Below are 24,661 nucleotides of genomic sequence, written 5' to 3'. Positions count from 1 at the left end.
CCTCCAGTCACACCGTGCCTCCTTCCAGTTATCACTCAGTTAATCCCACCAGGGGTATTAACTCACTGATTGGGTTAAAACTCTCATAACCCAATAATTTCAACTCTGAACCTTCCTGTATTGTCTCTCACATGAGCCTTTGGGGGATACCTCAGATCCAACCCATAACAGCAGCCGTAGTACCACATGGGGCCATGCACCATAAGCTGATGCTCAAGTGAGGTTGATCCACGTAGTAAAGAAAAGGAGAGCTCACACAAAACTGGTTCCAGTGATGGTGGCTATGGGGGAAACAAGTGGCCAAGGATCTGGGAAGCAGGTGAGGCAAGAAATGAGTGGAGCTTAAGAGATGTTTGACACACTCATCAGGTAAGGTAAACCAGTTCCCTGATGTTCCCGGAATCCATTCACCTTTTTATGCTCACCAAGTTAATAATACTGCAAGCATTATCATGCAAGTAAGTTCCAGGGATAAGGATTTGGACCCAGGTCTTCTTAACTCTAGATTATTATCCTAATCTGCTATCTCTGTGTATGTGGTCATAAATGCTTATGCACAAATAGACACCATCATACCATCACCGAGCATAATTGAGGAGTTATTGGGAGAGTCTTCTTGTTAAATATATTCAGATTAAGTAGACACTAGAATCAACACAAGAACAATGAAGACAACGCTAATCATTTCAGTAGCCTGCATACAGAGAACATTCTAAAGTGCAAAAGCCTTGTCAGATATCTAAAAATATTTCTTGCATACCAGGTCTTGGGCACATATGTAGGAATACATGAAATCATCACTTCAGTACTGCCAAACTGCAGTCAAGATATATACGATTCAAAAACAGGGGAGGGTGACCAAAGAAGAGGTTAAATAAGGAAGGCAGCACAGAATCCATCACCTGTCCTGGAAGCCAGGGCTCAGGAGCCTTAGGTAATTCCAGTGATAATATCAAAGAGGGTAATGAACTCCATAAGCAAAGTGGCATCTATAGAAATCATCCCCTCCATCTACAGCATCCTCCATAGAAATCCTTTACAATCTTTCTTCTCTTATCTCCATGGCTTTATAAAGAGTGAGAAGCAGGAAATAACTTACTAGAAACCATTGCTTATTAGTGTTGAAAAACTTTCAGAAGTGTGTTTGTTCAACCGACGTTTATTGAATGCTTATCACACCACATGTTAAAGTCCAGGTTCGGCACTAGAATATTTTGGATTATTAAAACATGATCCATACATTCTAGGAGCTTAGTTTAGAGTAGCCATGACAAATAGGGTGAATCTTCTGAGGTCACAGCTAAATTCTCCATGAAACAGTTGCAGCAGCTATTAGCAATTTCTGTCCTGAGCATTGGGATGGGACCCATAGCACAGATGCACACATTTCATATCTCTTGAGACATACTGATGTACTTGATCCTCTGGATAGTGGTAGATCTTCTAGAAAGCCATTGGGATTTGAGTTGGGAAGTTCTTGCACTGAGTTCAGAAAGAGGGTACCCAAAGGGATTTAACTATAATAAGGAAAAAAAAATAATCATTCAAATAATAGGTGGTAGTCTGGTGGGCTGTCCCTCTGTCCACAGGGTTCCTGTAGCAATTCTCCCCCTGAAACAGTGATAATCTCCTCCTGAAAGGTAAAAAAAAAAAAAGGAGAAGGGGCATTTACTTAAAATCAAGAAAGTGATATAAACATTCACTAGAGTCTTGTTTGAGACAGAAAGACAAAGACTATGCATATGCCTTCTTCACTCAAATTTCTATAAATAATGAGGCAGGGGTAATCTGCTTTAAAAAAGAAATAAGTCTTTAAAGTATTGGAAAATAAGAGAAACCTATCAACAGAATAAAATGCTGAAGGATCTTTGAAAACCAAGAGATATACCACATGAGATTGTCATAAGTGTCAATGTAGGACAGGGGCTACCTGCCTACAGTTACCACTCAATTAGTCCATATAGGTGGATTAATCCATTATTAGTTCACAAGTCTCACAATCTAGTCATTTCTCCTCTGAACATTCTTGTGTTGTCTCACACATGAGCATTTGGGGGACACCCATCTAAATGACAATGATCCTCTGTATTCTAATTTAATTGATCTGAGTTGGGGCCCGGCATCATTTTCTTAAAACCTTCTAAGCTGTGGTCAACATGCAAGTAGAGTTGAGTTCCTAGTGTGGTGAAACATGTATAGGAGGATCTAATAATAACTTGGGGACTAATCTAGAACCCCTGGTGTGTGCTGAAGTCAGGTAGGGGATTTCGAACAGATTGGGGAAGCACATAGCTCCTGGGGAAGCCAAGGAGACCCCAAAAGTTCAGATACTTCCATGCCCAAAAGATGAACTACTCACTGTTAACTCCAATCCCTACAGCATGAAGAGACTGGAAAGAGAAACTGAAAGCACTCATGGATAATCAGGAAATTTAAAGTTGGACTATCATCTCATAGCCCCCAATTTAGAAATATTTAAAGACAAGCATAACTATAGAAGAAAGATGCCAGGCTCAATAATAGAACTGATTCCCAAGAAAATAACAAGTTTATAAAACAAACATAAGGAGGCTTTAAGAGATGTAAATTAACTTTCTCAGCAGAATAAGCCATCCATGAAACAAGAATGAGCTATTATATTTGAGTGGGGGGAGAAGGGGGGTGAAAATGAATTGCATGACCATTTAAATTAAAAAAGAAAAATTTCAGTAGAGGAACCGAAAAAGCAGAATGGACATAACTAAAGAGCAATTTAGAAGCTGAAGAAATGCCCACATCGATAAGAAAGAGACATCTAAATAGAAAAAAATTGACAAAGGATATGAACAGATGATTCACAGACTAAGAAATCCAACTGGCCATGAAGAGTATGAAAAGATCCTCAGCATTGGCAGCAATCAGAGAGATACGAGCTAAACAATAGTGAGATCCAGTGTCTGCCCATCTGATGGAAAAAAATTAAATGACTGAGAATCCCCAGTGTTGGCAGCAGTGTGGGGAAACAGCCTCATATAGTTTTGGCAGGAACATGAATTGGCACCATGTTTTTGGGAGGGCATTCTGGCAGATCTTTTCTAATTAGAATGTGCATACTTTCCTCTCCAGAAATTCCAGTTCAGGGGATCCATCCTAGAAAAAATATTGCACATGTATTCATAGTAGCATAGTGACATATACATAGTGATGAAGTCTCTGCAGCACTGTTCATCATCTTGAAAAACTAGAAGTTGGATGAGTGGACATAAGAGGAGAATGGATAATTAAGCTGTAATATACATTCGTACCATGGAATACCACAGGGCATGTACAAAAATTGGTACGTGTCATGACATGGAAAGATCTCCTGGTAGTGACTTAGTAACTTACAAGTTGTCAGGCATACTTTTTCAGTACTTTCTATGATATCTCATTTAAACCTCACAGTGAACCTAAGAGATAAGTGCTATTATTAAACCCATCTTACTGACCAGGAAACTAAGACACAGAGGTTTGAGTAGTTGCCCAAATCACATACTGTAATGAAGTTGGGATTTAAACTCAGCACTCTGATTCCAGGGACCATGATTTTAAACACCACATTCTATGATGCTTTACATATAGTTTTTAAAAAATCAAGTTGCTGAGCCTCATGTGAAAAGTTATACAATTTCTATGAAAAAAGTGTAACTATGTATTTCCTTATGTACTTAAGCTTTGGTATTACTGCCCAGGAAATACTTGGATAGGCACATGGCAAAATGATTATTCATGGTGGAGGATAGAAACAGGGACTTTAAATGAATGAAGTGTGGGGTTGCTATGGCATTTGAATTTTCTTAAAATGCAATCGTGAATTAATTGTGTAATTAAATTTTTCATTTATAAAAGCTGGCTACTGGATCTCCACATGGATATGGATGCTATCTCTCTAAAGCCTTAGAAGTGAATTGTCAGTCTCAAAAATTGAGCTTTGGAAGAGAATAAAGACCTTCGGAGACATCTGGTCTGGGATTCACATACAGAAACCTGCCCTGAGAGATGGGCATTTACCCTTTGCTGGGAAAGCTTCCAGGGACAAGGAGCTCATCACCACTGAAGTAGCTTATGTTGGACAGGGAAAGAAACACAGAGGTTTAGTGGGAAGAGCACATGCTGTAGCGGCAGACAGCCTGAGGATTTACTCCTGGTCCCAGCTGGTCCCGGCCATGAGAACTGGCCAACTTTCTCATTCTCCGTGGCCTTGGTTTTCTGATCTGTGAACTGGGGCTAATACATATCCCTCACAGAGTAGTGAATATTAAATGAGGGCATGGATGCAGATCAATGGGCTCCTTGCTTGGCACAGAGAAGGTACCAGTATCCAATATTCCCAGGCTCTGCCTTTCCTCTGGTTGTGAGAGGCTCTTTCCCACACAAGTGGAAATCTTCCCTGATCCTGGTTCATCCAGTTGTCCAGGCAGTCCACTGCACTCTATGTCCAGGTGTTTTGGGGTGGGTGACTTTTTTATGTGCCTCAGTCATAAGGTCACATTACAAGCTCTCTCTCTCAAGCCCTGGGGACACTCATGAAGAAATGAAGAGAAATATAAATCTGAGGGTCCCTATTAAAGCAAAAGCCTATTGAGATGGTCAAGTCACTCTGTGAGCGCTTCTAAGCCTGGGAAGCTCAGGGAGATGTTGAAGCCCTGAGCTTCTACCACTCAGCTCTCAGAATCCCTCTATCCTGCCCTTCCAGGCTACTGACTTCCATCTCTGCCTTTCTCTCAGTTACTACTGATGCCAAAAGCCACGTAACATAAGAGTGGCTTCTCACTACATGCATTGTTTGAAAGACATCTTTCTCAATGTGGGTCTGTGGCAGGGGGACAAATCACAAGAAGAGTGATGGGACACAGAGACTTCCATAACCCCAGTTACAGAACACAGTTGTGTACATGATCTCATTTAAGGCTCACAAGATCCCAGCTAAGACTATTTACATCCATATGCCTGGTGTTGTGGTTTGAATGTTTCCTCCTGAAAATCATGTGTTGAAAACTTAATTGTCTTTGTGATGCTATTAAGAGGTAGGACCAGTAAAAGGCTCTGCCTTCATGAGTGAATTAGTGCCTTTATTTCAGGAGCCATTTCTGTATTTATAGGAAAAAAAAGAAAGGAATAAAACATGAGTTTGGCCCCCTCTTCTCTCACTACCTCATTCTCTCTTGCCTTTCCACTTTCCACCATGGGATGATGCCATAAAAAGGCACTCACCAGATGCTGGCTCCTCAGTCCTAGACTTCCCATCCTCCAAAATGGTGAGAAACAAAATTTCCATTCTTTATATATTACCTAGTTTGTGGCATTCTGTGATGACAGTGCAAAATGAAATGGGGCACCTGGCCAGGACACCAAAGGTAAATGAGACTGAGTGTTCTGCCCATGGCCACAAATACATCAAGTGCTAAAGCTGAGGTTCACACAAGACAGGTGGTAACTCTACTACTAGGAAAGTATCCCTAACCATAGGGCTGCCTGCTGCACTTGAGCTAACTCTCAGAGGCTGCCAGAGGCCTGGCTAGAATGTCCTCAAGAAGGGCACTCCTGAGACTGAGTCATAGGTGTGCGGAGAGTGCCATCAGTCAGCCCCTAGGTATTGACAGTAGGGAACACTGGGCTATTCAGCATGAGAAGAGGCCTAGAGAAAAGAGCTACAGCTGCACATGTGAGTCTTAAGATATAATGGAACAGAGAGAAGTGGGCCCCCGAGCCTGGCCTAGTCTACATCTATGCTCTTCTACCCTGTTGTTCTGAGTGTCTCGGAGATTCCGCAGCCCCATGGGTCAGTGCCTTCAGTCTTGCTGTGCTTGCTCTAGCTCTCTTCAGCCTAGGTTTCCACCTATTTCATATCCCGACTAGCACCCCGAAGAGGGATACCTTGTGAAAATCAATGAGATCCGTGAGTGTGGCATGGCGATTGGGGTCCACTCCCAGAAAGCTGTAAAAGTCTCCAGAGGCATCCACGAGAAAGTGCTTGAAGCCTTTCTGCAGGCGGTACGAGAGGGTGTAACCCCAGATTTTCTCACTGACTCGGATCAGAAATGCTCCCTCAGTCATGTTCTCCAGGAGATCTTCTGCATTTTCTCGGCTGATAATTCCTGGTTGAGAAGAAGTAATAATAATAAGCTGGCTGGTTCTGCACCTCCTTCCCCTTCCTCCCCTACCTATCCCTGCCTCTTACCCTGCAGCTCAGCCCACCACACTATCTAGGGTGTGGACAAGGGAGGAGAAGGGCCACAGAGGCTGGCTAGCACTCATTTCCTTCTACAGACAAGTGTCTTGGCCCAGAGCAACCAGCTGCGAGACTGGGCACAGTTTCTGCCAGGACTGGAGTTGAGCATGCTTTCCTCCAAACTAAAGCACATCTCATTTTGGTTAATTTGGGTAAACAAGGGATTATTAATGAACCAGAATTATAGCGTCTATTGATTACAAATGCCCATTAGCATGCACAGCTCTGTGGAGAGCCATAAGGGTCTTGCTTTAATGACTGCAGCAGAAGGACTGACAGTGGCTATACTCACCTCTCCACCTTTCTGGGGCCAGAAATGAGAGCCTGGAAGCAGTGTTTTCTCTTAAGAGGAAAAAACTTCCTCCAAATACGTATGCACACTGGGCACAAAGTTTCTTCATGGGGCACAGAATGGTCCCTTTCAAGGGACCATTCTGAAGTGTTGTGATCCCGTGCCACATAGTGTCATCATACTACAGAAGTCAGGCCTGGAGTTGGAGTTGTTTATTCATGGATGTCAATACCTCAAGATGATTTTAGGGAGCTGTTCTCCTCTGGGTCAGGTACAAAGGGCCATGTGTTTGGTGAGGCACGCTGAGGAGCAGGGAGGTGGAAATGATGGACAGAAAAGAGACAGACTCACTTCCCAACTCTGCGTTTCCCTGACTATGGGATCATCTGCTGTGGAGAAGCCCTCAGCTTCTCCAATGTCTTTCGACATTTAAATGATCATATGCGGTCTAGTTCAAAGGCATATTATGGCTTTCGGGTCAGGTAAAGAATCCAAGATAGACCGTAATGTAGCAGGAAGTAATGGCAGCTGTCTTGGCTCTCAGCAGGCTACCATACAGTGGCTTTTACATAAGAATTTTCTGTAGCTCACCCTCTGGATCAATTTGATCATGTCCTTGATCATTGATTGCTCTGTTTCCAGACATGCCCTGGTCCCATCTGAGATGCAGGTTTTCTGAATCCCCCTCTCTGATTTGCCTGCAGTGGATCCACATTGGCAACTGCCTGTGGTGTGTAATATCCAAGTGGAGATATTCAGAAATCAGGTTGTCTTCATAGAAAGTAACTCAAAGGAATTCATATTTATACTGATTCATGAAGAACCAGAAGTATCCAGAGATTCTAAAAGCCAGGAAATATATTCCAGACAGAGTAAAAGTGATTTAAAGTTGTTGAGGTGCATTTGAAATACTGACAGCAAGATCACCAGGAGGAGTTTGGGGTACCTAGTAAGGTTGTTGCTAGGATAAATTGGAGCTATTCTGTAAGTATGGCCTTAACCTAAGAAGGGCCTTAGCCTAAGTAACTCCATTTTAAAATAAAACTGCATTCTCCGCCAGGCACGACTATGGAACTCTCCAATATTGTCATCAGGCATAGCCTGATAAATTAAATCACTTCCCACAACCCTGATAAAACTCAAAGTGAATCCACTGTCATTTTCCTTCGCCCTGATCAAGGCAGAAGTGAGAGATTAGGGAGGAAACCACCAGACCAGATGTCCTGACCCCAGAATAAAAGATGTCATTGAGAAACCCAGTAACAGCTGATAGGGATTGAAAGGGCCAGTAGTAGCCCCAGAATTTAGCATAAATGATGGAGCAAATGAACTGACATTCAGCCAGCCAATACTGATGCACACATGCCTGAAAGCCTGATGAGGACCCAGACTGACATCCCAACTCTTCTCATCATTTGCCTGATCTTCTGCATCATCCTCACAGCTCTCAAACTCTACAGCCACATCTTGACCCTGGTGAGAACAGTGACTTCTCCTCAGGACCCTCTCCTCAGTCAGCGTTCAGCTCCACCCCAGGAGAAGCCTTTATGCATTCCTGACCTGATCATTGCAGTCTGAGTGAGTGTGTATCTGCTGGACTTAACTACTAGGACTTGAGACTTTAGATCTGGCACTTGAACTTAGCATGCAGAGGGAATGTCTATAATGAGCCTATCATAAATGTGTTTGCAGTGCTTAGAATTAACTTAGAATTGTTTGCTTTGAATTGATTATGTCTCTTGCACTGCCCAGCATTAAGGATTGTCATTTCTTGATTAAGCACCTATAGATTGGAATTGTATTGAATAATGTGAGTGGATAAAGCATTTGAAAAGAGGGGGAAAAAAAGAATCCAAGATAGTTTTTAACATTGAGACTAGTGTGAACATGTGGGTCCTGTTACCATCTGCTATTTTGGAGGAGCGGTGAATCTCAACCCACTGTCCCTTTGCATACCCACTTGCTTGCCCTTTGCATACCCTCAGGGGGACTATTCACTGTCAGTGACAAGCAGAGTGGCAGGAGTAGCTGGGCAACTTGTCTCTATGATGCTGAGAGGCACTCTGCCACTGAGTATCCCAAGTGCACCCGCAGGCCAGTTCCCTCCCATTGCTCTGCCCCCAGACAAGGTGCACACCCCTAACTTTCATTATGCCCAAAGCAGAGGACACAGAGACAACCCACACTGTCAAATGCCCCACCTTTTAAACACAGTCAGCATGCTTGGGGACAACCAATGTCCTCCTTTCCTGGGATTCAGATCAAAAGGCAATCGAGCCAACTATCCCCTCCCCAACAAGGCAATGTAAGAGGAAAACTATGCTGATGGAGGCAGGAGAAGGAATGGGAGCCCTCTGGACACAGGATACCAGAAGAATCACACACAGCCCCATGCTGGACGATGCACCCTGTGTTGCCCCCTGGACAGTCTTGGTGCCTTGGGCCCAAAAGGCAGTGACAGTTATAGAGGACCAAAAGGTAATGTCCAGGATCCATCAAAAGACTCAGCACGGTCCCTTACCCACCCCTCTGCCCCAACACCAGAGGACCTAGACCCTAAAGATGGCTCAGATGACTTCATTCCTTTTGGATATATACCCAGAAGTAGAATTGCTGGATTATATGATATTTTCTTATTTTTTTGAGGAAACTCCACGCTCCTACATCCCCACCAACAGTGTGCAAGGGTTACCTTTCTTTCATATCCTCATTGACTCTTTTTATCTTTAGGACTTGACTATTTCATATCTAAAATGAACCAGAGCACCAAAATGACCATGTGCTGTCTCTCTCCCATCTGAAACCCTTGAGTGGTTTCCAGGGGAACATAGGCCCCCAAACAGTGGAAACTGGACTCCTTGCCCCCTACTCTACCTGTTCTTTGGACTTACAGCTTACCTTCTTTGGGCTGAAGCCTGAAACTTTTTCCCAGCCCCCACTGCCCCAGCTGACCCCGACTCATTGAAAACCCCATCCCTCTTTTCTCTTAGGAAGGACAGGTGCTGGTAGTCTTTACTCTCTACTTTTGTGCAAACGATGAGCCTCTGAATAGCTGAATTAGGGAAAAGGTGCCTCTTTGAGCCACAATAGCAAACTCACAACTTGGCTGAGAGGGTGCCTGCATATCAATCCCCTGCTTACCAGCCCCCTTGACAGGGTCCCTTTGTACAGTGTACAACTTGCTCAACTGATAATGAAATAATTTCTATCCAGGAGACTACACTGGATATTCTACTTTAGGGTTCTTAAAACATCCACCAAACCCTCCAGTAGTAGAGGACAAATAGCATGTGACTGCTCAAGGCTAGAGCCTGTGGCAGCCATGAAAGCACACACTTCAGCCTCCCTTTGAGAGAAGGGCCTGTTACAAGGGGCAGTATCATGCCCTACAGGATTCACTATGAAGCCATGACATCCTCAGCCACTATCTAGACACAGAAGATACTAAAGCCACCATTTCTGCCCAGTGTGGGACTCCTCTGTGAGTGGTCTTCACTCTGAGGCTTCCTATCAGCCTGACCAGGATCTTTTCTGAGCTGCGCTCCAGGGGGAGGCTCTTCTCATCTGAGTGTCCTTTCCTGCTTCCTCAACAGATGCCGTTGTGCCACATTCGGAAGGCTCTCCCCACCTTCTCTGGTTCCATCTCTCCTGAGTCCTCTGTGGGCATTTCCATCCGTCAATCCCTTATACTTCTGCTTCCCAGAAGACCTGAACTAAGACAGAAACCTCAAATCTTATCTTCATATCCTAAGTGCCTGGCATTGGAAAGCATGTCTCGGGGAGGAGGGGTTATTAGCAAGAACTCAAATCCTGGCCGGGGACTTGTTCCAGAGGTCACCTTGGGCAGATCTCTGATACTCAGTCCTCATCTAGTAAGCTGATGATAACAGATAACAACACCTGCATCAAAAAGTGGTTTGAGAATGAGGTTAATGCATGACTGTGCCTAGCACAGAGCCCAAATATCTAACATGCTATAACTAGTTGCATGAGACAATCTAAGCAGCCCACACATGCATTAGCACTGGGGAAGCACCTGGTGCAGGTGGCAGCAATGGTCCTAGTACTGCCAGGTTTTGCTGCCCCCACCCCCATCCTCTCAAACTTGGGCTGAGTGATTTTCTCTGAAGAGGCCCCAGCCTGGGTCCCTAGGCCCCTGCCTGCACTATAAGTCTAGCTGGGCCATTCTTAGGAGGCTCTCCAGGTGTCTCCAATAGTATGCTTCTGTGAATTCCCCAGAACTTCCATACTTGCCTAGAAAGCAAAATTGTAATGTGGCACAAGACAAAAGGTAAAATAACCTCACAGTTTAGGAAGCAAATAGCATTTTATAGAAAATTGACCTCCAAGAGAATGAGTGTGGGAAGCCTGAAGGGATAAGCTGCTGTGTTCCTACCCCACCCACTTTGCCCTCCCCATCTCTCTCTGCCCTTGGATCTCAGTCAAGCATAGAGAGGCTGGGAAATAAGCTCTAATCACCAGCCTCCTCATCCCACCCTTTTTTATCTAAACACATACCCCTCCCGGCTGAGGGAAGAAGGAGGGCCTCTCCTCCCTACTTCTGGCTGGGAAGCAAGCTCGCTGTTGGGGTCACCAAAGCTTTCAAGCTCTAATGGTCTGGCTAGTGACCAGGGCTGGCTGAGGGGTGTGGCCACACCAGCTAGTGCTCGTGTGGTTGTTCTGGAATGACTGTTAGGCTATGTGTTATGGTGTGGATCTGGACTAGCCCACAAAGGATCACATGGAGAAGGCTTTGTCCCCATTCGGGAATGTTCTGAGGTAGGTTTGGGAAGGTGACTGGATCGTGAGGGCTCTGACCTCTCAGTGGATGAAAACTTTGATGATGCTATTGCAAGGGGATAGAAGGTGTAGGAGGCGGGGCCTAGTTAGAGGAAGTGAGTCTTTGGGGGCATGTTCTTGGGGACTGCATCTTGTCCCCAGCCCATTCTCTCTCTCTCTGATTTGTGGCTGCCACAGACTAAGCACCTTCCCTCTGCATCCTTCCACGTGTTTCTTCTTTGGAGCTGGCTGACCATGGACTAGAACCTGTGAAACCAGGTACCAAAACAAATCTTTCCTCCTAACCCAGGGAATAACAGCAGATTCTTTCTGAGCCAGTCCTCACCCTTAGGTGACAAAAACACCACTTTTCCTGTAGTTCCCAATAACATTTTGTCTGCTTCCTTCCTTTTCCCCTTCCTCCCTTTGATAGATATTTATTAAGCACTATCTAGGGGTCTTATATTGGGTACCTGGGGACCAGCAGGAAACGAGAGCCAGGTCCTGCCTTATCGAACCTCTGACTAGACAGAAATAAATTGGCAGATTTTTTTTTTTTAAAAATAAAAGCCTATGCTGTGGTTTGGATGTTGAATGTAGCCAAAGTTCCATACGTTAAAAGCTTGGTCCCTGGGGTGCTACACTTGGGAGGCGGTGGGGAACCTTTAAGAGATGGGGCAAGTGGGAGGTCCTGAGGTCTTGGGGCCATGACCTCCAACAGGATTGTGGGAACTTGGTTTCTTGGTCCATCTGCTCTGATTGAAGATGAGAGAGTTTTGCAGGGACACACACTTCCCACCATTGTCATTTATAACCTATATGATGCAGATAGGGGCAGCTTGAAAAAGCCTCAGCTATGCTCTTTGGTTTTTAAGCCTCCAAAAGTATGAACTAAATTTATCCCTTTCTCTTTATAAAGTTAACTGCCTCAGGTTACTTTCATGTAGTAATGTGCACCTGACCAATTCAGGCTAACTGTAACCAGGCCATGTGGGTGTGGGCTCAGGTGCCATGGTAGACCTTAGGGAAGGCACCACTCAACTCTGGAGCCCAGGATTGAAGTGACAGTTAGAAGGAGACCAGAAAATTTAAAGTAAAAGGGCAAGACAAAAAAGGCATCTGGAAAAAGCCATTGTGGAGTCCTGGAAGGAGGGTTAAGGTGGGAGCTGGGCAGTAACAAGACATGTAGAGGTGAGCAGTGGTCCAGCCCCAAAGGGGTTGCCACACCATGGAAAAGATTCTGGACTTATTTCTGAGGGCAATGGGGGGCTAGTGATGTGTCCTTAACAGAAGGAGGGCATGGGGATGTTGCAGTGTGGAAAGTTGAATGAAGGAGTACAGATCAGAGGCACCTAAGCTGGGATTTCACCCTTCCCTAAGGACCACTTCATGGCCACATTCTACAGGTGGGCACTGGCAGCCACCTCTGGACCACCATCCTCCCCAAAATAGATTCCACTGGGGCATAAGTTACAAGGACACGCTGAAGGTCCTGTGAAAAGCTGAGGTCACAGCCAGCACTGGGCACTAGCTGGGGCCTCTGTGACCCTCATCTCATTTACTCTTCCTAACAACTTTGTCATCATCAGGCAACAACTGAGGACACTGAGGGTCAGGAGGAGAAGTGACTACACAAGCACATAGGGCTATTAGGTGGTGGAGTCAGGGTCCTCGGACTCCAAGTGCGACACTCTTTGCTCCACACCATGTCATCTCATGCAGGGGACAGCAATTGCTGTGAAAGACACAGAAGGTGGGAATGAAGGAGGCCTGTAGAATCGGGCATGGCTTTGTGGAGGCGCTGGGGGGCATATGAGGTGGGCCCTGAAGGCTGGGCTGGTTCTGTGTGTACAGTGAGGGGTGGGGAAGAGCTGCAGAGATGAGATGAGTGAAGACTCATATCCACAGGCCATTTATATAAATGTGACATGAAGGAAGCCTAACCTAAACCTCAGGAGGCCCAGAGACAGGAGGATGGAATGAAGGTCTAACAAGTGTGTATTCTAAGCCCCAAGGAGGGAAGGGAGGAATAGGGCGGGGAGTGGCAGGGAGTGGGGGAGAGGAGCAATGAGGAAATGGAGGAGGGGAGGGGCTGAGAGGGGAGGGGAGAGGAGCAGGGAGGTGGGGGAGAGGAGGAACAGGGAGGGGAGGAGGGGGAGGAGGGGAAGAAGGGAGGAGGGGGAGGAGGAGGGGGGTGAGGGGAGGAAGGGAGGAGGGGAGGAAGGGAGGAGGGGGAGGAAGGGAGGAGGGGAGGACAGGAGGAGGGGAGGAGGGGAGGACAAGAGGAGTTGTTCTAAGTCATGAGTAGTTGAGAACTGTCAAAGATACATAATAGTGGAACTTCACAAAGATACTCAGTGTACCCTTCTGACAACTAGAGACAAATGACAGATTTCCTATAAAGAATTAAGCAATTAAGACCTAGGCTGACTTCTCCATTACAATACTAGGAGCCAGAGGACACTAGAATAATATTTTCAGTATGCTAAGAAAATATAATCATGTTTAGTAAAACTATCAAGAGAAGACAGAAAAAAGGCATTTCCAGTAAAAAAAAAAAAAAAAAATTGAAGGACTTGATTACTAAAGTCAATTTTAAAGAATGTACTTCAGGAAGAAGAAAAGTTGTCCTGAACAAGGACTATGAGAAACCAATAGGAATAATGCACACAAGTGCTGGAAGTTAATCTAATTTAAAGAAAAAACTTACAAAATGATAGTAATGGATAATTCGAGGACTTTAAAAAGATAAAACTATAATACTGGACAACATCTTATAGTGGAGAATAACATGATTAGAGTTTTTAAATTGTTTGTTTAGGATAAACAAATATACTAACCTTATAATTTCTTAGGTACACATTAAATTACCTAAATTAACCACTGAAACAAGTTTTGAGTGTATATAACCTCCAAGAACTGGAGGTAGAAGAATGGAATATGAAAAAACTTTTAATAAAGCATGAAAAAAGCAAATATTGAAAAAATAAATACACTCTGATTCCATTTCTATTAGGTCAAAAAGCTCCAAAGCTAAACATTGTAGAGCCCTGATATCAATATATAAGAAATGCAGCAAAGAAAGGATCGCAAAGCATTTGGGGCAGGGATTCTCCCTGGGGGGAGGGAGAGGGCAGTGACAGCTAGAAGCAGCTGGGGTACCCAGGATGGCTGTTGCTCCCACCAGCTTTCATCATGCCAGTCCCTCATGGGCAAGCATACGCTGTATGTATTCGACATTTCACGTTACAAATATGTTATCATTGTTGCTTTGCAGCTTCCCACTCTTGCAAATTCCCACACATCACTGCCAAGGCATTTATTCAAAATCATCAGTGTCCTTTGGGGTCTGGGCAGGTGACCACCAAGAGCAAAAGGGTCACTAATGAGTTCTAAATCTCCATGCTGGCTGGTGCCCATGTCCCTCTTCAAGGGGGTCTGACTTGACACATTTGGGGTCCACCCTGAATTCATTTTGTTTAAGATCTTTTAGGTAATTCTAATGCATAACCAGGTTTGAGAGTCCCATAGCTAGGAGAATCCCAAGAAGAAAGCTGCTCTACTGGTAAGCCCTGCACAAAAGAACAGAAGAGGAAGCTCTGTGGATGGAAAACATTCTGGGCTGCATTCTCACTGGATAAATTCAGGAAAACTAATTTCATATAAAAATTAACTACAGAAAAACATGAAGGTCAAATCACAATATTATCATGAGGAAAGAAAGAAGAGGTAAGAATAAATTCCCTTGAATGACACATGTCCAATACACAGTCAGTCATCCTTATCTGAATAGGAAAAAAAAAAAAACTCCATCTGTATTGACCATGTACAGAATTTTCTCTTGTCATTGTCCCCTAAACAATGAAATATAAAAATTGTTTATACAGTATTTACATTGCATTAGGTATTAAAGTAATCTAGAGATGATGTAAAGCATAGGGGAAGATGTGCATAGGTTATACGCAAATATTACACCATTCTATATAAGGGACTTGAGCATGCGGGAATTTGGGTATCATTGAGGATCCTGGAACCAATTTCCTGTGAATACCAAAGGATAGTTGCCTATACAAGAACACTTTCAATAGATAATATTAAATTTATCAAAATGACTACTTGTTTAGAAGGAAGGAGAATGCAGATGAGGAATGAAAATAAACGAGAATATTTAGATAAATAGGGATAGCTTTGCTTCTTCCAGTAATAAGCCATGAAGGAGGAGTGACGGGGCAGCTCATGAACTCAACCTTCAGTAGTAGGGCTTTTTAAAAAGTGGAGCAAGGTCCAGCTCCCTAAGTAGCCTCCTAGAAAAGAGGTAAGATGACCCTAAAACCACCTTCCTGGTGAATGGGCTCAGCCAACAGCTAGTTGAAGGGAGTTGCTGAAATTCTAAGTCCCCAGAAGGAGTGGAGATAGGGCCAAGTTATGTTTGGAAGCTAGTCAGTGCAGGGAAGGGATCCCTCAGACCCTGGCTATATCAAAGATCAAGCCATCTCTTCCACCAGCCATGGATCATCAGAGGCACAGAGGAAAGGCTGAGAACTGACCCAGTGAACAAGGCCATGAGCTTCCCTTCCATCCAGACACTATTTTGGGAAGAGGAATAATGTTGGACAGCCCCAATGAGAGGGGAGAGGCAGTACTTTGAGTTTAAAATGATTGAATATTTATTAGAAAACAGAAGAGTTAAACTGGAAGATACTCTTAAACCAGAGGAAATGGACTTTTTAATAAAAAACATGACTCTTTTTTCTTTTTAATCATTATTATTTTAACTGATACATAAAAGTGTACAAATTTATGGGGTACCATGTGATGTTTCAATACAAGATTATCTTTGATTAAAAAATGATGTGTATTTCTTTAGTCATTAACAGGAAATAGGGGTCCAGAGTAAGATGGGATCATGTATCAAAACAAGCAAAGAAGTTTCAACTGTTGCACATAATTCTAGTAACAATTAATGTCTGGAGGAGACGCAGATAAAAAATATATGGATAAGGGTTTCTCAGCCAGCACACTACTGACATTTTGGACCAAATAATTTTCTGTTGTGGAAGCTGCCCTATACACTGGCCTCTACCTACAAATAACCAAAAACATATTCCAGTTGTGACCACCAAGAATATCTTCAGATGACATCAAATGTCACCTGGAGACATAATCACTCCCTGTTGAAAACCACTGCCATGGACATAGACAAGGAATCTCTAAAGCATGTCAGTAATTGAACAAAAAGAAAAGTTTTAGAACAGTAATACTATAGTGTATGATATAATTTATACAAAACAGTTTCTATAATAGTTTAAATTAAAATTTTTACAACTTTACAAATATAAAATCTATACAAACAAATGTTATGGTTTAAATGTGAGGTGTCCCCAAAAAAGTAGCTGTGTTAATGTAGAAATGTTCAGAGGTAAAGTGATTGGATTATGAGAGCTGCAACCTAATCAATCCATTCTAGTTTGAATGACCAGGTAGTAACTGAAGGCAGGCAGGGCCTGGCTGGAAGAGATAGGTCTCTCTCTCTCTCTCTCTCTCTCTCTCACACACACACACACACACACACACACACATACACACACACACACACACACACACACACACACACACACACACACATACACACACACTCCTTCCTGGCCCTGCCATTAACCCAGTAGTTTATTGGTTTTTCTCCCCTGGGCCCACAATGTTCTGCCTCACTTTGGGCCCAGAGCAATGGAGTTGGCCATCTAAGGACTGAGACCTCTGAAACATGAGCCCCAAGTAAACCTTTTCTTCCTCTAAGTTGTTCTTGTCAGGTCCTTTGATCATAGCAATGCAAAACAGCAAGAAGTTTTTTCTACTCTATCCCCAAGTCTAGAAGAATGTCTGAAACTTGGGCCTTTAATAAAGAGCACTGAATAAATCACTAACAAAAAAATTTAATCCCTTAACTAGCATTTATGGAATACTATCACTATGCCTAAGGATATGCTACAGATTTATAAACACAGTTCATTCAATCCTCACAATAATCCCTAAGGTCCTCTTATTCTCCCCATTTTATAAAGGGGAAAATTAGGCTGAGAGAGATTGAATTACTGCTAAGATCCCATAGCTAGTAAGTGGCAAAACGAGGATAGAAGAGCAGTATTCTTTTTAATATCAATCATATGAACGAAGCCTGCATTCCTATTAGACCACAGCTGTCAATTCTCCCCAGGATCACCCCATCCGCAGAGCCTTACATGGGAGCTCCCAGAGGAATACATGCATGAGGTGTGGATTAGCAGCAACAGTTCTTGCCCCAGGCCTGCTGTGCTTATGGCCTGCTGTGCTTATGGCCTGAACCAGGGGAATTCGGCTAGGAAGCCTGCTAAGGCCTCTCAGCTACCTGATATTCCAAATGAGCCCAGGCCAGGACTTCTGACACTGATCATTTATAAAGCTGATGAGGCAATACCCAGAAGGTCTAGTTTTGGTGGGGGCATGCCCAAGATGCCTGATGTGGAGGTGCGAAGTAATTGCAAACATCTGCAAACAGAAATTGTGCCCAGACTTGAGGGCAGGGTTCTTTCCAGATTGGGTAGACTTGTCCACATGGATTGGGAAATTAAATCCACTTCCTGTATAGCCAAGGAAGATTGGTTCCAGGATCCCTCATGGATGCTGAAATTCAAAGATGCTTAAGGACCTTATATAAAACAGCATAGTGTCTGCATATAGTCATCTCTAGATTGCTTATAACACCTGATAAAGTGTAAATGCTATGTAAATAGTTGTGATACTGTACTATTGAGGAAACAATGACAAGACAAAAGGCTGTACTTGTTCAGCATGTTGCAACCATTCTAGGTCCAATGGAATACATTTCCAATCTTTAGTTGGTTGAATCATGGATGGGAAACCCATGGACACAGATAATTGATTTATATTATCCTGTTGAAAGCAGGAGATTAAAGTCAAACAAATCCGAGTTTACAATTGTGTCCCTGCCACCTATGGCCTGATCTTGAACAAGTGCCCCTCTCTTCGAAGGTTAAAAACACTCACATTAGTTAACACCCAAAGCTGATGGCCACATAAAGAAAAACAATGCTGGTCAGGTATGGTGGCACATGCCTGTAATCCCAGCACCTCAGGAGGCTGAGACAGGAGAATTTCAAGTCCAAAGCCAGAGTCAGCAATGGAGAGGCACTAGGTAACTCAGTGAGACCCTGTCTCTAAATAAAATAAAAATAGGGCTGGGGATGTGGCTCAGAGAGGGAGAGGTCCAGTGGCCTCAATTCCCAGTACCCAAAAGAGAAAAAGAGAAACAATTCCAGGCGTATGATGCATGCTCAGTGACTGCTGCCAACAGTGGGGAATACAAACTTAACTGGCCCGGTCATCTCTCACACAGCTCAAAGATCAATGACAGAAAGTGAACAGAGCAACAATCAGGAAACTGAGGCAAACTCCCACCATACATATGTGTGCCCTTGATGGAGACTAAGGAGGGTTGCTCCTGTGCCTACCTGCAGGTGTCCAGCACTCCTCTGAAACTAGGTGCCAAAGTCCGCCTACATGCTACAGCGCCCCCTAGTGAGCATTTGCAGAATAGGACAGGCCAGAGACAGGAGACAGCCTCCTTTCCCATGGTTACAAGCTGGAAAGCAGAGAATAGAAAAGGGAGCAGAAGGGAGAAGGAAGCTTGTAGAAGGCAGCCAGGCTGGCAAACAAGCCCACATCTGCTTCCACCCTCTCACCATTAGCACTTTGCTCTTACAGGCAGGCATCTGCAGCTAGCACCCCAGTGGGATGGACCAGCATCACCCAGCTCCCGTTATTGTGCCCTGAGTGCAAATCCCACTGTGTGCTTCCTGACACCTCCCCTAATCATCCCCCACCCCCCCACCGCGATCCCACACAGAGGCTGTCAAACACCAACAGCAACTTCATGTTCACTTTCAAAATATTACTCCTTCAGCACGAATAGGCGGGCAGCCCCGGAAAAGGAAAGCGCTTTCTACTTTCCAAAGTCACTGTGCTCTAATGGACCCATAAATCCACATGTTAGCAAGTCCTCAAAGACCTGGGATTCCGTCCCCAGCCCCTCCTCCACCCCCATTCCGTCCGCTCAAATCATTAGCCCAGAATTGAACCTGAGTAACCAGATGAGCTCTTTTTATTTCTGTGCTAGTGCTTCACCCTGAAAAAGAAAGAAACGCAGGCAGGCCAGCCATGACGTTTTGCTTTTTATGGGTCTCAATTTATCTGACATGCATATTTCTTAAGGCTTTCACTGCGGCTTCGCCTCACCAGCCGGCAACTCCTCCATTACCGCTGAGCTATTTCTCATTCATTTTTGTGACTTTCCTTTCCTATTGCCACACTTTCCAGACGATATCATTAAGGAGGCTGGAATTATTAAGCTCTTCATTCTCAACAGTTTCTCAAAGCATCCTAAAGCCACAGAGATCGTGATGAATGAGTTCAAATGCTTTCATTTTTTATAATTCCTAATGAAATTTTACCACAGCTAACTGCTGAGACAAGGGCTTGCTTCTGTGTTGCACACATATTTATTGCCAAAAGGCAACACCCATGTGCACTGTGACATGCCGGGTTCTAAGCATGAATTCCCGGTCAGGTTTCTGTTACTATAACAAATACCTGAGATAAACAACTTATAAAGAGGAATGGTTTATTCAGACTTATGGGTTTTAGAGGTTCCAGATCATGATCAAGCAGACCCTTTTAGACCTCTGGTGGAGTACCAGATGGCAATGGCAAGAAATGTATTGGAGCCAAAACTGCTCACCTCATGGTCAGGAAGTAAAAGAAAGGAAGAGACTAAGGTTCCCACAAGCCTCTTCAAAGGCACAGCCCCAATAACTTGAAGACCTCCTCCTAAGTTCTACCTCTTAAAGGTTCCACCACCTTCCCCAAAACACTACACTGGGGACCAAGTCTTTAACACCTGGGCCCTTGGGATATATTCCAGATCCAAACTACAGTACCACTCTTCCAGGCAGAGGATGGCACCACCTAGCAAAATGACTTCTAAAAATGGCAATGCAAGAATCCTGTGTATCACCTCAATTGAATGTGCAAATTTATGGTATGATTATTATTATTTGTGTGTGTGGTACTGGGGAATGAATCCAGGGCATCCCCAACCCTTTTAATATTTTGAGACAGGGTCTTGCTAAATTGCTGAGCCTGGTTTTAAATTTTCAAACTTCCTGCCTCAGCCTCCCAAGTCACTGGGACTACAGGTATGTGTCACCATGCCCAGCTTCATTATTTGCATAAAGTTAGTCTCAGGGCTAGACTGGCTGCTTTGCTAGAGCAGAAGCCAGGTTATCTTCCTCTCTAGTGGCCTGCTCAGTACCATTCATCCTTTTCTGGCAAGGGAACCATGACTTTCTTCTGCTCTCACTTTACACAGATCTAATAGGGTAGACTGCCTACCCCCACTCCAAGAATGGCCATGTGGCTCAGGCCTACCTAACCAGATGGATCATCTTTCTGGCCACGGGATTGGGTCAGAAGTGGACATGGACCAAATCAGATCCAAAAAAGCAGACAATTGGGACTAATATTGGGACTGCTGAGAGAAAAGCATATCTTCTTTTGGCCTGAATCTTGGAGAATGTAGACATGCAACCTCCAAATGATGATTGCTTGAGAATGAAAATGTAGAGAGCAACAGAATGGAGAGATGGAGTGGGGCTGAGAAGCTTAAGCTCCCTGGATCAAGCAAAGCCTGAAGCCTCTACTTGTAAGTTTTTCAGTCATATGAGCTGAAAGTTGTTATATCTTTTTAGCTTGCATTTTTCTGTTACTTGCAAACAAATATAAGTTCCACGAGGGTATAAAAAAGATCAGTTTTGTTTGCCACCCTTTATCTTATAACATCAAAGTGTTCACCATACAATAGAAGCTTAATATTAATAAACAACTAATTTCCAGGCTTGGTGACACACACCTTCAATCCCAGCAACTCTGGAGGCTGAAGTAGGAAGACTGCAGTTTCAAGGCTAGCCTGAAAAACTTAGCAATACCCTGACTTAAAAGAAAAATAAAAATGGGCTGGGGGTGTAGCTCAGTGAGAGAACACCTCTGGGTTCAATCCTCAGCACAGCAATAATAATTATCAATGAATTAAATGCCTTAAACAAGGGAAGCTGCCCCCTAGTATCCATGTCTAAGTAATGTAACAATCCAAAATACCAACAATCAATTGCCTATTTCACTATACTTATCACCTAAGAACTTTGCAGACTGGAGACTCAAATGGTTCCCTTGAGGACTCCTGGAGAGGGCAGTGCCAACCTCAGGAGGTATAGCCACTTGCCCCACCCAGCCAGGAAGGAGGCATGGCAACTAAAACAGCTGACCCCACAGCCCAGAGACACCTGGGTGTCTCCTAGAGAAACAGCCATCTCTCCACCCTCAAGGAGATATCCTACACTGAAAAGGAAAAGATCGGATCTCCCCATCCTGCTCCCGGCTCCCTGGGGTAGTTACTTAACTTCCAGAGTCTCTATTTCCTCACCTGTGAGATGGTAACAGGCTGCACCTGGTCACAGGTAAAAGCACAGATTCTGAGCCAGATCGTCTCAGTTTGAACCCCACCTCCCCCACTTACTGACTGTTATGGTTTGGATCTACAGTGTCCCCCAAAAGCTCATGTGATCAGACAGTGAAAGAAGGTTTATAGGAGAAATGATTGGTTTATGAGAGCTTTAACACAGCTGGTGAATCAATCCCCTGATGGGATTAACTGAGTGGTAGTGAAATGGGTAGGGTGTGGCTGAAGAAGGTGGTCACTGGGGGCATGCCTTTGGGATATATATTTTGTATTTGGCAAGTGGAGTCTCTTTCTGCTTCCTGATCATCGTGTGAGCTGCTTCTCTCCACCAACACTCTTCCACCATGATGTCCAGCCTCATCTTAAGCCCTGAGAAATGGAGCTGGTGGTCCCTGGACTGAAGTAGGAAGACCTCTGAAACCGTGAGCCCTCAAATAAACTTTTCCTCTTCTACAATTATTTTGGTCAGGTCTTTTAGTCTCAGCAGCAGAAAAAGCTGACTAAAACACTGACTGTCAACTTTGGGCAAGTGGCTTCACTTGTTTATGTCTTGGCTTCCTCATCTGTGAAATGGAGCTAAAGCTAATAGCAAGGTTGCAGTAATGTTGTAAAAATGGAATAAGTTATGTAAGCACATATTTCAAGTGCTTAGAAGAGTGCCTGGCACACTGTAAGCACCGTGTGCATAATCAACAGCATCACTTCCTATTCCAAGGGTTGTGTGAGGAGTAATGAAATACATGCTCCTTCAGTATGTTTACTTAACATACTGCCAACACAAAGGAAAATTAGTCAAAACATAAAAAGACAGCATGATCCCATAGGTAAGGTCAACCACCACACCCCACAGATAGGAGCCAGTACACACTTGAGGACAGGTATAGTCTAAGGTCCCCTACCCAGTCCCCACTGATCCACATGGTACCTCTGGGCACCAGCAGGTACACACAACCCTGTACAGTGTACAGGGGTTGGAAGCAGAGAAGGCACTGGAATTCAGCTGAGAGGAAAGAGTATTGTATTGGGAATACCAATACAAGCTAGGCTTTCCTAAAGCCAAAAATAATTTCATTCTTCTTTGTTATTCCTTTTTGAGACTATCTAGCCAATGCACACTTTTAAAAATGAACCATATTCTTTTATGTCTTAATTCGACCACCTTAAGCAAGAACTTAAGAAGAGACTGGGAATGTAATTCTGTGGTGCTTTTCTAGTACATGCAAGGCCCTGATTGGATCCCCAGCATTGCAAAAAAAAGAAAGAAAAAAAAATCTTAAAAATAAAGTGTTTCAGCTGACCTACCTTTTTCTCCTTCAGAAAGTTTTTCATTTGAGATAAGGGTTGGTGGAAAATTTCCTTTCCAAATTCTGCTCAGGAAAGGAAAATTAGTAAGTTCACTTGACATGCTAACTGGTCTTCCAAATGGCCTTTATGTTACACCTAATGGCTTTTCAAAAAAATTCCAAGATGATTGTCATTCTTATAATGAAAGAAAATTTGGACCTCTACTTTTTTATTGGAAGACTAAATAAGTATCATATTCCTTTTGTGCATAGGCATTCAATGTCATCTTTTTCTTTATTTCTGAGTGACAGCACTAACTTAGGGAGTGCCTTCAAGGCATGAAGTACCATTGTACATGATTCAGCTCCTACTACTCATCCCCAAATTCCACCATGTTTGTAAAGTGGAGGCATTTATTGAATGTCAGACATGTTCTAAACACTTTATAAATATTACTACATTTAATCCTCATAACGCCACCAGGTATTATTATTTTCCTCATCCTGGTTTCCTCAGCAATTCCTTGCCTAACATAGATTTTTGTGCCCATGCTCACACTCCCAAGGTCCTTAGCACCCCTTCCTGGTTGCCACCTCTCAACAGAGTGATTCCAAAGCTTCACCATCATTTCCTCTTCTCCCACTGACCTTGGAAACCAAAGAGAGGGGTCTGGACTGACTTGCTCTCCCTGTATTGTCCCCAGAAACTCTAGCTTTTGAGAGTAAATCATAAGGAACAACAAGAACATTCCCAAATATTCCCTCAAACTAGATCAAGAGAACAGTGTCCCAGCTCTGCTTTGTAAGATGGAACAAGGAGGATTGAGGGTTAGGCTGTGCCTAAGAAATTCATAGTAAGGGATTTCAGTTTTTTCAAGAAGGCAGCCAGAATGGAGTAGGAGAAACAGAGCCAGGAAACTACATTGTGTCCCAGCTCCTGTGATTACTGCTGGGCAAAGATGGGTCAGTTTTCCAAGCTCTCTAGTCATCTGTAAAGGGCCAACCATGCCCAGCTCCAGGAGAAATTGACAGCACCATGAGATGGTACATATCAAACCACTCTACATCTACGCTGCAGGACTACAGGGAAGCGGCATGCTGGAAGAGTGGCCAACAGTCAGCCCTGGTCAGCCAGTGCAGCCCCTTCCCTCTCTGTGTGGCTCAGAGAGGAGGCAACATCCCAGTGCATGCAGCAACAGGGCCAATCTAAGACTCCATTACAGTGAGCTGCTCCCAGGACACAACCATTTCCACCTCACAGGGGCTGACTCCTGCAGAATAACTGGTGAGTCTCCCTGTCATCCACAGGGACCTGGGAAGGCCATTAGGAAAAGAATCACCACTACTCAATCTTTAGCTTCTGGACCAACAATGCCAACAGCAACAGAGGAGTGAGCAGGAGGAAGTCCAATGGTCGAAGAAACAAAGAACATACTAGTTCCTCAGCTCACGGACTAGCAGGGGCCCACTCTATGGCCAGTCCTGCAACA

At 44.0% G+C, this 24,661-nt stretch overlaps 1 protein-coding gene across 3 annotated transcripts in view; it reads right to left on the bottom strand.

Annotated features, from left to right (window-relative positions):
• Positions 1–1,540: 1,540 nt before the first annotated feature.
• Sh2d4b (SH2 domain containing 4B) overlaps positions 1,541–24,661 on the bottom strand; it is an 83,617-nt gene continuing 60,496 nt past the window's right edge. For 2 of the 3 annotated variants that reach the window (XM_077799245.1, XM_077799243.1), the window contains 2 exons: positions 5,896–6,116; positions 1,541–1,633 (listed from right to left, as the gene is read on the bottom strand). In XM_077799245.1, coding sequence (XP_077655371.1) covers positions 1,541–1,633; positions 5,896–6,116 — 314 coding nt within the window. The remainder of the gene's footprint in view (positions 1,634–5,895; positions 6,117–24,661) is intronic. The other variant, XM_026406670.1, reaches the window with a different exon arrangement.

Source organism: Urocitellus parryii, chromosome 5 (genome assembly GCF_045843805.1).
Source record: "Urocitellus parryii isolate mUroPar1 chromosome 5, mUroPar1.hap1, whole genome shotgun sequence".
In the NCBI taxonomy this organism is placed as follows: Eukaryota; Metazoa; Chordata; class Mammalia; order Rodentia; family Sciuridae; genus Urocitellus; species Urocitellus parryii.
This window is presented reverse-complemented; position numbering and strand designations above follow the sequence as displayed.